We start from the raw sequence: 15,724 nt of genomic DNA on the forward strand, positions 1-15,724 counted from the left end.
ATTTAACTTTCTGTTTTTGGAACACAGCCGGGCACCATTACCGTGCCTGTTACAGTTGCCAGTCATTGATCTGTTAGAACAGGTCAAGACCTACTTCAAAGCATTAGAAAACCCTCAAAACCCACTGCATGACGCAGTCAAAGAACCAAAAGCAGCCGTATAGGATCATGGATGGGGCAAGCAGAAGACACAATCCAGCTAGTATGCCGACTACAAGACCTGAAAGAAACAAAAGAATGGGAGAAAAACCCCGAAAACCTCAACCATCTGTTCAACACAGCCATTTCACCCACTCTGGGAAGACATTGTCGGGAATGCCCAGAGAGCAAAAATGATGCGGAAGAGAAGCTACTAATAGAAGAAAACAGTAAAGAAGAGGACATCATCATATACACAGATGGCTCAGTCACCAAAGACCAATCCGGTTGGGGATTCACTGCGAAACAAAATGGAAAAACAATTAGGGAAGAGAATGCTGCCTACAAAGTCACAACCTCCAGCCTAACGATGGAAGTTGAAGCTGTGACACATGCCCTCCAGTGGCTATCGTCCATCCATACGCCCGGAAACCAACATGCCATGATTCTAACCGACTCAATGAACCTCATACAGAAAATTGAAAACGGAATGGGAAGCCCAGAGTGGCATAAGGCAATGCGCAACTTTCAGATTAAAAAACTCACATGGTCATACTGCCCGGGACATGCAGGTGTTAAGGGAAATGAGCGAGCTGAAAGACTTGCTGGTAACGCAACACCAACGAGCGGCCTACATCTAGGAAAATCGGAAATCCTCAGAAAAGTCAAAGAATATCAAAAAGAACAGGTACAAGGCCATCACACCATCGATCGTCTCAAAGAAATAAAAGCAGAGAGAGGGAGCGGCCGTAAGTCTAACATGAAAGGTAGAGCACGATGCTTTGCAAATCAAATATCGGCATCATTTCCAAACCAACATTGCGCAAATTTCTTCAAAACGGAACAGAGTCTCTGTGGGCTTTTCCAAATACAATAGACTGAGCAACACACTAGACGCCACGTTCTTGGCATAAGAGATCTTTTCCCATCCCTCTTGCGGCCAATCAGTGGCAGCTTCTGTGCGTGTGTGTATGTGTGTGTTTGTGTGTATGTGTGGGTCTGTGTTTTTGAGTACGTTTGTGCATGCGCGAGGGTGTAAGTGTACACAAGTGTCAGGAGAGTTCTGTGCACGTGCGTATGTGTGTGTGAGGGGGAGGTGGGGGTGCGGAAGGAGAGGGGGTAGAGGATGAGGTATGTGAGTGTATGCATGCCTACACTGTGGGAGCAACAGGATATTGGAACGTGCGGGTGTATATATATATATATATATATATATATATATATATATATATATATATATATATATATATCTTTGTATATATGTGTGTGGGGGTGGGGGATATGGGCGTATGTGTGTGTGCTTGTACAAGTAAGTGTTCATCAGTGTGTGTGTGTGTGTGTGTGTGTGTGTGTGTGTGTATCGTGGAAGCTGCGATACGTAGCCTAGAAATGAGGGTGTGGAGGAGGGGGTAGAGGAGGTGCAGGGTAGTGTGTGTGTGTGTGTGTGTGTGTGTGTGTGTTGGGGCTCATGTACGTTTATGTGTATTTGACTGCGCTTTCATATTTGTGAAACTGCATGTTTGGTGCATATCTGTTATGCATGTGTGGGTGTATGTGTGAATGTGTCTTCATGTTTTACATTTATTTGCTTATTTATCATCATTGTTGTCTTATTTATTTATTTATTTATTTATTTATTATTATTACTACTACTACTACTACCTTTTTTATATTATAATTATTATTTATTTATTTATGTATGCTTATCTATTATTTATTCACCTTTTTTTTTCTTTTTCTTTTTTTCTCAAGGCATGACTAAGCGCGTTGGGTTACGCTGCTGGCCAGGCATCTGCTTGGCAGATGTGGTGTAGCGTATATGGATTTGTCCGAACGCAGTGACGCCTCCTTGAGCTACTGAAACTGATCAAGGTTGTCTCTGACACTGGGTTCATGAATCCAAGGTAAAGACAATTAATAAATAAATTAATCAATTAATAAACAACAAGAACACGACATCTTAATTACTTGGTTTTATGGGCGCTTGTCAATAGGTCGTTGAACTCTAGTCAATTCTGCATAACTGACACTGACGAAAACTGAAGTAAAATTGTTGGATCAAAATATGACTGAAATGGGAACGTTGTTAGGTTCAGGTTGTTGTTTTTGGTTTTGTTTGTTTGTTTGTTTTGTTTTTTGTTTGTTTGCTTGTTTTTGTTTTGTTTTTGTTGTTGTTTTTGATAGCTTCTTGGTCAATTTCACACACACACACACACACACACACACACACACACACACACAGAGGAGACACACACACACACACACACACACACACACACAGAGGAGAGCCACACACACACACACACACACACACACACACACACACACACACACACACACACCGTGCAAACCGATCAGTTCTTAACTTGTCAGTTGTAGTTTCTCATGTTAAATTGACGATTTCGCTTTTACGAAGTCCATAAAGTTTCTTCAGTTGTACTCAAATATCTTATTTGAAACATTCTTCTGTGATTCCACCAGCCTTCTACACGGTATCCGAGTCCCCCAAAAACCTCACTACCACGTGACCACCACCACCGTCAGTCCACTCCCCTCTCGATCCTCTCCTTCGCAGACACACACGCACACGCACACACACACGCACACGCACACATACACACACAAAATTGGTCTGGGAATCGGACCAAAGTCTGAGAGAGTCCACTGACGAGATAATTTATTTTTATTTTTTATTAGAGTTGAAGAAAAGCACTTATAAAAGGCTCCTTCTATGGTTTCTAGTACAATACAGTGACTTTTTTGTTTTTATACTACCTGTATAATGAATCCAGTATGGCCTGTGTGTGTGCGTGCATGTGTGTGTGTGTGTGTGTGTCTCAGTGTCAGTATCTTAATTTCTTCCTTTTCTTTCTTTCTTTCTATTTCCCCCTTCTTTTTGGTCCCAACAGATTTCTGTGTGAAAATCAGTCTGCTCTCCTTAGGTAGATCGCGTAGCCACAATGAAGCGCCACCCACTAGTTTTTCTTCTTTTTCCTTTTTTTTTTTTTTGGTTTTGTTTTTGTTTTGTTTGTTTGTTCCGCAAGTGTATTTGTTTTACTATCAAAGTGAACATCTATTTTCTACACAAATTTTCCAGGGGCAACACTTTTGTTGCCATGGGTTCTTTTACGTGCGTCGTGTGCAAGCTGCAACTCGGTTTATCGTCTCACCCAGACCATCACTTGGGCTCAATGTCTAGTGGAGGGGGAGTAAAATTGTGCGTGTGCGTGCGCGCGCGTGCGCGTGTGTGTGTGTGCTGGTGTGTGCCGGTGTGTCAGTGTGTGTGCGCGCGCGCACACATGTGTTTGTGTGTGCGCGCGTGCGTACATTAATTTTGTATGTATGTGGATGTATTTGTGTGTGGATCACTTTCGCCGAGAGAAACCATAGACAGGGTCACAGTTCGCAAAGCATGTGCTGGAAATTGTTCAAATATCGTTATCAATCATTTATTCAGATCAGTTAATTTAGCCAACTGGCTCACAACTCACACAACAGAAAGCACCGTAATTTCAGCCCACATTCTGATATATGGCACCAAAAGCAGTTCAAAACACACATTTGAATATACATATGGCGACAGACATAAATTGTAAAATGTGCAGTCTGAAGAAATCAAATCTAACACGTGTGGGGACAGTATGATATGAAACTGATCATAACATAAAAATATCTAGAAATAAATATATGCGTGTGATATATGTATACCTTACACTTACAGCCCAAGAGACGCCCCCAAGGCCAGAAGGCTCCAAAACGGCTCAACATCGCTAAGCTGAATAACATCACCATCAAACAGTCCTTTGTGGAGCTTCTGGAAGATCGTCTGGAATCTGCCTCTCTGGACAACCAGAATGTGGAGTCTGACTGGAGGACCCTGCGTGAGCTGATCTATAGTACAGCTTCAGAGACCCTGGGACCCATGACCAGAAAAAGACTGGTTTGATGAAAACTGTGATGAAATCAAGCAGCTTCTGGATGAGAAATGCCGTCTGCATCAAGCCTACCTGAGCAACCCAAAGTCCACATCAAAAAAGGATGCGTACGATGCCATCCGCAGGACTGTTCAGCAAAAGTTACGCCAGATGCAGGATAAGTGGCTGAGTGACAAAGCTGATGAGATCCAGGGATATGCTGACAGGCACGATATGAAGAGGTTCTATGATGCCTTAAAAGAAGTCTACGGCCCCACATCCTCAGGATCATCCCCCCTCCTCAGTGCAGATGGGAATACCTTGATCACCGAAAAGGAGAAAATTCTCGAACGCTCGGCTGAGCACTTCAACAGTGTCTTAAATCGCCCTTCCTCCATAAATGATGAAGCCATAGACCGTCTCCCACAAGTCCCCATCAACGAAGCACTGGACGATCCGCCAACACTTCTTGAGACCCAGAAAGCAATCCGTCTGCTATCCAGTGGCAAAGCACCTGGCTCAGACTCCATACCAGTAGAGGTCTACAAGGATGGAGGCACTGTGCTGACTGAGAAGCTCCATCAGCTGTACTCACTCATGTGGAAAGAAGAGACGATCCCCCAGGATTTCAAAGATGCATCTATCATTCACTTGTACAAGCGAAAGGGGAACCGGCAAGCCTGTGATAACCATCGGGGCATTTCCTTGCTCTCCATCACAGGCAAGATACTTGCCAGGATCCTACTAAACCGCCTCACAGCACACCTTGACCAAGGTCATTTGCCTGAGAGCCAATGTGGATTCCGGAAAGAGCGCGGATTTCAAAGATGCATCTATCATTCACTTGTACAAGCGAAAGGGGAACCGGCAAGCCTGTGATAACCATCGGGGCATTTCCTTGCTCTCCATCACAGGCAAGATACTTGCCAGGATCCTACTAAACCGCCTCACAGCACACCTTGACCAAGGTCATTTGCCTCAGAGCCAATGTGGATTCCGTAAAGAGCGTGGAACCACCGACATGGTGTTTGCTGCAAGGCAGCTGCAAGAGAAATGTCAGGAGCAAAATGCTGATCTGTTCTCCACCTATGTCGAACTCACTAAGGCCTTCGACACCGTGAGTAGAGAGGGACTGTGGAAGATCATGGCCAAGTACGGATGCCCTCGGAAATTTATTTCCTTGGTCAGCCAATTCCATGAAGGCATGCAAGCTCGAGTCCAGGACAATGGCGAAACATCTGCTCCTTTTGCTGTCACAAATGGTGTCAAGCAAGGCTGCGTCCTGGCTCCAACGCTGTTCAGCCTCATGTTCTCTGCAATGCTTACTGATGCCTTCAGAGATGGCGATGTTGGAATCGGCCTAAAGTACGAAACAGTGATAAAATGATAAAAAAAAATCACTAGAACCAAAAATGTTTATAATAAATAAAACATAGAAATATATTTGTGATTGCAATTTTTGTTTCCTTTTTTTCTGTCTGCATTTGTATTTTCTTTCCCAGTAAAATGAATTTTTCTATAGATTTTCTTGCCATGGACAACAGTTTTGTTGCCGTGGATTCTTCTACGGGCGCTAAGTGCATGCTGCTCACAAGGGAACCTCGGTTTGTCGCTCCATCCAAAAGACTAGCACCCATACCACCACCAAAGGTTTAGTAGAAAGGGAGTAGGACTCCAGTCTGTGTATGGGACTCGAAGCCGTGGGCACTGTCTCCCTTGTCGGGCGCGTGACCACAAGGCCATCGAGGCTCTTGATGTGTGCTGCACATGTGAGTGATATGAGTACGCGTGCACCTGTTTCACATGTGAGTGATATGAGTACGCGTGCACCTGTTTCATCCACACTGACGATGACTGAGGCAAGCTGAAATAAAGGGTTCAGTTCAATGTTCTTACAGCTGGTTAGTAGGCGTTTCTGTGCCCGTTTTTAGAATGAGTCGTCTTTCTTTTCACTTTAACAGTGATATTGGATTTTTTTTTTTTTAAGTGTGTGTGCGCGCGCGCGTGTGTGTGTTTGTGTGTGTGTGCAAGTGCGCGCGCGGCGTATGCAGTGTGTGTGTGTGTGTGTGTGTGTGTGTGTGCATGCGTAGTGCGTGTGCGCGTGTGACTGTGTGTTCAATTATTCTGTGACTTTGAGTATGTGTGTCCGATTATTCTGTAATCACAAACAAAACGACTTCCCGAAATGGAAGGAGAAGATGAGAAGGGTAGGGTGACGAGGAGTGAAACAAAGTTCTGGCCCTGTGTGATTTGAAGAGTAGAAAATCAATGTAAGGAGTATAAAAAAAGGTAATAAAAATAATATTAGACACACTGTATGCACGTATGGGCATCAATCTACAGTCAGTCTAATGCTAATTTTCTTCTTCTCCCTTCGTGGACCACAGCTCTGGTGAACAATCGTTTCTTCTTTTGGAGTTTTACGGGTGTGTTCCCCGATGAAGTCCTCCCTTATATTTATACTTTTAGGACAATATTGCGGTACGGATATTAAGGACAATACTGCGGCACGAATATTAAGGACAATATTGCGGCACGGATATAAAACAACAACAATATAACAACAAAGGTAGAATAGGGATTCAGTCTTCAGAAAACAACGATTTGGGTTTTTTTGTTGTTTTTTTATGGGCAAATAGTGTGAGGTTGGCGCGCGCCACCATTGCATTACTTCGTTTCTTTTTTTTCTTTTTTCATGTTCGCTGCTGTTTTTTGTTGGTTTTTTGTGTGTGTGTGTGTGTGTGTGTGTGTGTGTGTTTGTTGTTTGTTTTGTCTTTTTTTGGGGGAAGGTTGTGTGTGTGTGTGTGTGTGTTGTTTGTTTTGTCTTTTTTGGGGGGAAGTGTGTGTGTGTGTGTGTGTGTGTGTGTGTGTGTGTGTGTGTCTGTTTGTCTCTGTGACATATGTATTTGAAAACCATTTACGTTCATCAAAGAACAAAACATCTGCGTTCTCATATTTACGTTGTACTTTATTGTAGTAAAAAAAAAAAAAAAAAAAATTCTCGTTGAAAATCATTCAACCAGATTCCGGTCTAACACATGAACAACCAATATACGAAAAATACCCACATGATTTCGTTGTTAGAATTTTCAAATTATCCCACAGTGTGTAAAGAATATGAATCCAGCGTCATATCTTGATATGTGTTTGCAAATCAAATCAGTTGACTCCTAATGTCGACCCTGTGAGTCTGAACTCCAAACCAAGGAAGAAACCTTATGGTCTCCAAAATGTCGGGTGGCCCTTACCCGTTAAAACACCAAGACCAATGTTTGGCAAGGCACTTACAGTCATATCTCTCTCCTCACAAAACCAAAGACTACATGGAGAATCTTTCCGAGGTGTACTCAAAACAAAACTGCGATATCTAATTTTTCAAAGCCCGCTAGTGGTGGATGTGATCTCGGCTTTCTTAGATTGCTTCCTTTTCTCTGTGATTTCCACGATGGCGTATCCCAGCATTCCGGTCACCAGAAAAGCCAGACAGATGTAGAGCTTGTAGGCAGTCTTCATGGAGTTACTGTAGTAGTATATCATGCCCGCGAACCCAATGGACTCCCACAGACGGTAGTTGGCAAAGGCGGCCACAATGTCCTCCTTGAACAGCGCTCCGTACAGGGCTGGGAACAAGAAAGAACAACAGGCACTGGCTGCTGGGATTACTAGAAACAGGAGTGAATTATGTGAAAGCAGAAGCGGTTGGTATAAGGACGACGTATATGCATGCAAGTCACAGATAAGGAAAAGAGAAAGAGAGGTATCTTGATTTAAACTGAGTGGATGAAAAGTAACTATCGCCTACACCTTTCTTCTGTGGAAGTAACAGAGTCCAGAAGAGGGAGACCTTAAATGAGTGGATGAAAAAATAACTATCGCGTACAACTTTCTTCTGTGGGAGAAATAGTGTCCAGAAGAGAGACATCTTAACTGAGTGGATGAAAAATAACATTCGCCTACAACTTTCTTCTGTGGGAGCAATAGTCGAGTGGATAATCTCGAAAGGAGGTGTCTGTTGTGCCAAATATGATTCCTGTTTCGTCTTCTGAACGACAATCGTAGTGACTGCATTGCCACCCGTGAGGTCCCCAAAACTAAGGCATCACTTATTAAATGTCGTGGTATGTAGCCATCTTCACTGGAGAAAAAGACGACTCCGTGCCTTCATAAAGCTTTCAGTTTCAGTTTCATGGACGTTGGCGTCAAAGCGTGTGCACTTACTTATCCATAATGATTATGCTGCAGCACATCTGCCTTAAAAACAACATCGAAAGAGCAGATGCTTGACCTACGCATAAACCCAATGCGCTGGTCAGGCTTTGAGAGCCTACCCCTAGGTATTTTATGCACGCACTCAAGAACACATACATAAAATACACACACACACACACACACACACACACACACACACACACACACACACACACACACAGAGTACCGTTTATCTGGGTCTGAATGACAGCATCCCCCATTCCCCAGAAAGCAGCAACCAGGTATAAGTAATACTCCTTGTCAGGGTCCGGTGTCCACAGCAACAGGATGATTTGCAATGCACCGTGCACCAAGAAGGCTGAAAAACAGAAGTACCGTGCACAGTCATTGTTTTCTTTCTTTTCTGTTGATTTTTCTTCTTCTTTTTTTGGTTATAGTTTTTGTTATTGTTGACAGTTTAAATTTCAGGGAGGCGAAACGATTGATTTTTTCTTCTTTTTGTTACTGTCGTTGTAGTTGACGTCAAGGCATACAGACTGATCCATATAATTATGCTGCACCACACCTGTTCTTAAAAAAGGGACTGTAGATGTCTGACCTACACGTAAACAACTCGTTGGTCAAGGCCTGAGAGCCTACCCTAGGTATTATCTTTTTGACAGGGTAGTTGTTGGTGGGAATAGGGATAAAGGAACGAAGAGGAGGTCAACTTTGTGTTGTTTGGGGGTGTTTCAGCCGTGTACAAGCAGGGTGTATTGTCGTTGTTGTCGGTGGTGGTAGTGGTGGTGGCGGTGATGGTGGCGGTAGTAGAATGTGTGTAGGTGTGTCAGTAGTGGTAGAATGTAGTGGTAGGATGTGTGTGGGTGTCTCAGTAGTGGTAGAATGTGTGTGGGTGTCTCAGTAATGGTAGAATGTGTGTAGGTGTCTCAGTAGTGGTAGAATGTGTGTGAGTGTCTCAATAGTGTAAAGGGGGCATTTCAAAGGAAAAGTTGCAGTACGGGGACGCTCGTGGAATTCGCTGGCTTACCTAAATATTTATACACATTTTTAAACTAACTCAAAAGTGCCAAAAGTACATACCACTACCACACAATACTATCCTACACCATACCATACCATACCACATACACCAAACCAGACTACACCACACCACACCAAACCATGCCATACCACACCACAGCACACCACACCTTACCATGCCACACCATACCATGGACCATACCACACCATACCATGGACCACACAATACCATTCCACACCATACCATACCACACAACACTGTGCCATACCACACAACACCGTACCATACAACACCATACCATACCATGGACCATACCACACCATACCATACCATACCATACCATATCATACCACACAACACAACACCATACCATACAACACCATACCATACCATGGACCATACCACACCACACCATAACATACCATAACACACCACATCACACTACTCAACACCATATCACACCATACCATGGACCACACCACGCCATACCATACCATGGACCATACCACACTATACCATGGACCAAACAATAACACGCCATGCCACACCACACCACACCATGGACCATACCACACTATACCATGGACCACACCATACAACACAACACAACACAACACAACACCACACCACACAACACCACACCACACCACACCACAAAACAACACACAACACAACACCACACCACACCGTACCCTGCCACACCACACCATACCATGGACAATACCACAACCCCATACCACACCATACCGTACCATACTATACCATACCATGGACCATACCACACCATACCATCATTCATCATTCATTTTACCCGTCGCTCCTGGTGGAGCATAGGCCATCGACGACCCGTCGTCATCGCACTCTGTTCTGGGCTGTTCTGGCCATTTCAGTCCAGTTGGTCTCTTGCTGCTTCAGCTCTGCCTCGGTATCTCGCCTCCAGCTGTTGCGAGGGCGGCCTCTCTTCCTCTTTCCCTGCGGGTTCCTAGTCAGGGCTTGGCGTGTGATGCTGGACGCTGGCTTCCTGAGGGTGTGTCCAATCCAGCCCCACTTCCTCCGCAGTATCTGCTTGGCCACTGGTTCCTGTCCCGCTCACTCCCACAGATCTTCGTTTCGGATCTTCTCCTGCCATCGGATCTTGTAGATGCGCCTCAGACAGGTGTTGAAGAATGTCTGAATCTTCTGCTGCATCGTCTGTGTTGTCCGCCATGTCTCGCATCCGTAGAGCAGAACTGACTTCACATCTGAGTTGAAGATGCGGAGTTTGGTCTTCAAACTGATTGCTCCAGATGCCCAGATGTTCTTGAGCATGATGAAAGCTGTTCTTGCCTTGCCGATTCTGGCTGTGACGTCTCGGTCCCTGCCTCCCTGTCGGTCAATCACGCTTCCCAAGTAGATGAAAGACTCCACCTCCCTGATGGGCTCTCCACCGACTGTGACTGGTGTGTTGGCAGTGGTGTTGCTCTTCATCAGCTTGGTCTTCTTCTTGTTGATCTTGAACCCTGTCCTGGCTGACGTGGTCTCCAGGCGAGTGGTCTTGTCCTGCATCTGGCTGTGGTTGTGTGACAGGAGCGCCAGGTCGTCAGCGAAGTCGAGGTCGTCCAGCTGTGTCCAGAGTGTCCACTGTATGCCGTTGTTTCTGCCTGTTGTAGTGGTCTTCATGATCCAGTCGATGACTAGGAGGAAGAGGAACGGTGACAGCAGGCACCCCTGACGAACTCCGGTCTTCACCTCGAAACTTTCGGACAGCTGGCCTGCGTGGGCAATCCTGCAGCTCATGTCCTGGTAGGTGCACCGGATGAGGGAGATGATCTTCTCTGGGATTCCGTAGTGCCTCAGCAGCTTCCACAGCGTCTCTCTGTCCACACTGTCGAAGGCCTCATAATCTATGAAGTTGATGTAGAGGGGGGAGTTCCACTCCAGAAACTGCTCCATGATGATGCCCAGGATGGCGATCTGGTCGGCCCAGGATTTGTTCCGCCGGAAGCCTGCCTGCTGGTCTCGGAGCTTGGGGTCGACGGCCTCTTTCATCCTTTCCAGTAGAACCCTGTTGAGAACCTTGCCTGGCGTTGACAGGAGCATGATCCCTCCGTAGTTGCTGCAGTCTCTGAGATCTCCTTTCTTCGGCAGCTTGATGATGATTCCTTCTTTCCACTGGACTGGTACCTCCTCCTTCTCCCAGATCTTGCTGAAGAGGCTGTATAGCATGTTGACAGCTGTTTCCATGTCTGCTTTGATGGCTTCTGCTTGTATCTCGTCCGGCCCTGCAGCCTTCCCATTTCTCAGAGTCATGATGGCCTTCTTGATCTCTACCGTTGAGGGTTTGCTGCAGCTGATGGGCAGTTCTGTCTCTGCGGGTGGAATGTCTAGTTGTGCGTCAGGGGCGGGGCGGTTCAGCAGCTCCCTGAAGTGTTCTGCCCATCGTTTCAGCTGTTCCTCGATTGTTGTCAGTGGGTTCCCGTTCTTATCCTTCACTGGCTTGTCTGTCTCCTGGAACTTGCCCGTCAGCTTCTTGGTCACCAGGCACAGGTCCTTCAGGTTCCCCTGTCCGGCTGCTGCCTCTGCTTGACTGGCCAGGTCATCGATGTATTCCCTCTTGTCCTTCTTGATGCTCCTCTTTACATCTCTGTCCGCTGCTGTGTACTCTTCCTGTGCCTTTGCCTTAGTTGCTCTTGTTCTGCTCGTGTTCAGCAAAGTTTTCTTCTCTTTCCTTGTTTTCAGCCTGTGGATGGTGTCGGCAGAGATCCATTCCTTGTGCTGAGTTTTCTTCTTACCAAGGACCTCTTCACATGTGTCGTGCCAGAGCTTCTTGCTGTGTTCCCACTGTGTCTCGATGTCCATCTCACCGTCTTCTATCAGCTCTTGTAGTGGCTGGAACCTGTTGGAAAGGCTGATCTGGAATGCTGCTTGTGTGTCCTTGTTTCTGAGCAGTCCAACATTGTACCTTGTCCGTGTGTTGTTGGCGTTGGTGAATCTCTTGAAGCGAAGTCTCACTGTCGTCGTAAGAAGGTGGTGGTCTGATGACACATCGGCTCCTCTCATCACTCGTACACCCTGCCATGATCTCCTGAACTTGCGGCTAATGCAGATGTGGTTGATCTAGTTCTCCGTGACGTGGTTCGGGGATCTCCATGTGGTCTTGTGGATGCGCTTGTGTGGGAAGATACTTCCTCCTATCACCAGCTGGTTCAGGGCGCACAGGTCTGCAAAGCGCTCACCATTCTCACTCATCTGTCCCAGTCCGTGTGTCCCCATGGTGTCCTCGTAGCCGGTGTTGTCCCTTCCGATCTTGGCGCTGAAATCTCACATCAATAGGGTCATGTCTTTGGCTCCCCTTCTGTCTATCACAGTCTGTAGTTATTGGTGGAAGTCATCTTTCTTCTCTTCTTCCGCATCACTGGTGGGAGCATAGCACTGGATGATGTTCAGCCTGATGTCACTCTTCTTGGTGGTAAACTTGGCTGTGATGATGCGGGAGTTGACAGGTTCCCAGCCGATGAGTGCCCCCTGTGCCTCCGGTGCCAGCATCAGGGCCACACCCTCAGTGTGGGGGGCTCCATCCTCTGTGTGTCCTGAATACAGCAGTTGCTCTCCAGATGAAAGTCTCATCTGTCCTGACTGTAGCCACCTTGTCTCACTCAATCCTAGCACTCCGATCTTGTAGTTTTTCATCTCTTTCGCTACTTGGATGGTTCTTCCTGCTTCATACATCGTCCTGATGTTCCATGTGGCTACTCGCGTTGTTGTCCTGGGTGTCAGAAGGGGAGTCAGCCTTGCAGCTTCCTTTCGGCTTTCACTGCACCACGTCATAAGTCTCCGGGACGGAGACCCTTCCTTGCCCAGGTGAATGTTTTGGTTCTTTGTCGTCGGTGCTTCTGTAACTGGTCTTTTTTACAGGCAGGGTAGTTAACCCTACCAAACCCCTTTATCCTCCGGGTGAGGTGGTCCTGCCTTAGTCGCCTCTTACGACGTGCATGGCTGGGCAGTGGGTCTATTCTATCAGTGCCCAACCCACAGGGCAGACACCATACCATGGATCACACAATACCACGCAACACCATACCATACCATTCCACATACCACACCACACAACACCACACCATACCACACCATACTATTCCACATACTACACCACACCACACCACACCACACCACACCATACCATACCATACCATGGACCACACCACACCATACCATGGACCTACTTATGGAGACAAACAACTCACCCAGCACAAAGAAGGGAATACGACCCACATACTGCACCAGTCTTCCAAAGGTGAAGGAGCAAGCTGCATCCACCACTCCGTAGCAGATGAAAATGTAGCCCACGTTGGCCACCCCATGGGTACAGTTCACGTAGGACTGAAAATGGTGATAACAATAATGATGATAATCACAATAATGATAACAACCACAACACAATAATGATAACAACTACAACAACAACAATAATGATGATGATGATGATGCCCTTATATGCTCTTGTCTGGTATGATGCACTATTGTATACGTACTGTTTCATGTGAGGCGCTTAGAGCCCATTACATGGGGTGTTTGTGCCATATAAGTACAATGTGATGATAATACTAATGATAACAAGAATGCTAACAATAACGCTTATGCTAATAATACTAATGCTAACAATAGTAAGAATAGTACCACTACTACAACTAATAATAATAATGCAGATTGACGCTCAAACCAATCAGACAGGGAGCTCGTGGCGTTTACAATAAAAAATGTATGCATACAAAAACGTACACGCATCAAGTGCACCGTACACAAACAAGCGTGTGCACAAACCAAACAAACACGAAGACAAACACACCCGCCTACGGCACGCACACGAGCAGCAGGCGTACTAAACATTCATTTGTCCATAAGATGAAACCGCATGTGATGAAACGCTTTTGGTGCTATCATCATCATCATCACATTTATTGCTTAAAACAGCATAGCTGACCATATGGGGCCATAATAGGACTGAAAACACCGTCAATGTCGGCCCCGTAGACACACCCCCACCACCACCACCACCCCCCCCCCAAAAAAAAAAATCACCAGAAAAGAAAATTAGGCATGAGTAAGTGAAATCAAAGTCACGCACATAAACCTAGGATACATGCCTCTATATGTTTTGTGAATAATCATATCAAGAAAGTGGTGTTTCACAACTCGGTGAACACAAATGTTCCAAGATGCATACACTGCTTCTGATCCCGACAATAAGTAAAAAAAAAAAATTGCTGTAAATTTAATAATTATATCATTCACAAAAGGCTACTAAAAGCCCCAGAACGGGGAAAGCTGCACGAGCTGAAATTCCCATGGCACTGAAAGGATAAATGTTTTCATACACAGAGATACTGATACCAGGGTGAGCAAAACCACTGGTGTAAAGACACTGGGTATGGAAATGTGAGAGGAACACAGAAACAGAGACAGATACAAAGAAAGAGGGAGAAACAGAAAGATACACACAAGGTGGCGGGATTCAATAGCCTGCAGTCCATTTAAAGCATACGACCAAAATTCCATTCCTGCCCGTATCCCTCTCCTTCAAGCCACAATCAACATGGTGATTTTTTCGCTACTTTGACTTAGAGGGGTGCTGTATTTTCATTTGGTGGTGGTTTAAAAAGAAAAGCAAACAAACTTAGCCTTACTTGGTTTATCTCTCCTCAGCTTATATAGGAGTAGCTGCAGGTGGATCTGCCAACATGCTTGCCCAAGCAAGCTAGGACCTATTTCAAAGTAAATTTGAAAACTTACCTGTTTAAACTGGCCTTTGAGTGTGATGAAGCACGGCTGTTTGTCTGCAGCCACCCTCCTTCCACCCACCCCACTTTTTTTTTACTCTCTACTGAAATCATCATGGAGTGTGTGTGCCTGTGGGTGAAATCCTTGTAATATTAGTGGCTATACACGAACGCATGCCAGCTCACCCACCTTGAAGAAGTCCACATAAATGAAGGCCTGCTCCACGCCGCTGTACAAGGTGATGGGCACGAGCAGCATCTGGGCATGTGAGGTTAACAGGTGCTTGGCCGTGGAGATCAGGAGCGCGGAGAGCAGCTTGCGGTCCTCCAGTGACGACTCCTTGTCCAGTTTGATGGGGTCCAGCAGCAAGATCACGAACACCACAGCAACCACGGCCAGCAAGAGGTAGAAGATGCACAGTGTTCGGACCTGCGTGGTGGATGGCACACAGTTTATCACCGTTCATGATGGGGAATAGCTCTGGACGTCAGTCAGTCCATTTGCTGAAACAACGGGAACAAGTCAAGATCTTACGCCTGAGGACTGGACACAACCGCCTGCTCCACCACATGCGCACAAAATTTGGCATTGAACAGAGTGGAGAGTGCCCTTGTGGTGAGGGACCAATGACAACCGACCACATCCTTCAAGACTGTACGACACATGCAGCATCCAGGAGGAAGTAC

The 15,724-nt window shown here is 45.9% G+C and overlaps 1 protein-coding gene across 3 annotated transcripts in view; it reads right to left on the reverse strand.

Moving 5' to 3' along the window:
* Positions 1-7,017: 7,017 nt before the first annotated feature.
* LOC143300458 (UNC93-like protein) overlaps positions 7,018-15,724 on the reverse strand; it is a 35,672-nt gene continuing 26,965 nt past the window's right edge. For all 3 annotated transcript variants that reach the window (XM_076614143.1, XM_076614144.1, XM_076614146.1), the window contains 4 exons: positions 15,228-15,467; positions 13,505-13,640; positions 8,487-8,618; positions 7,018-7,671 (listed from right to left, as the gene is read on the reverse strand). In XM_076614143.1, coding sequence (XP_076470258.1) covers positions 7,427-7,671; positions 8,487-8,618; positions 13,505-13,640; positions 15,228-15,467 — 753 coding nt within the window. In that variant the 3' untranslated portion in view covers positions 7,018-7,426. The remainder of the gene's footprint in view (positions 7,672-8,486; positions 8,619-13,504; positions 13,641-15,227; positions 15,468-15,724) is intronic.

Source organism: Babylonia areolata, chromosome 26, assembly GCF_041734735.1.
Source record: "Babylonia areolata isolate BAREFJ2019XMU chromosome 26, ASM4173473v1, whole genome shotgun sequence".
Taxonomy (NCBI): Eukaryota; Metazoa; Mollusca; class Gastropoda; order Neogastropoda; family Buccinidae; genus Babylonia; species Babylonia areolata.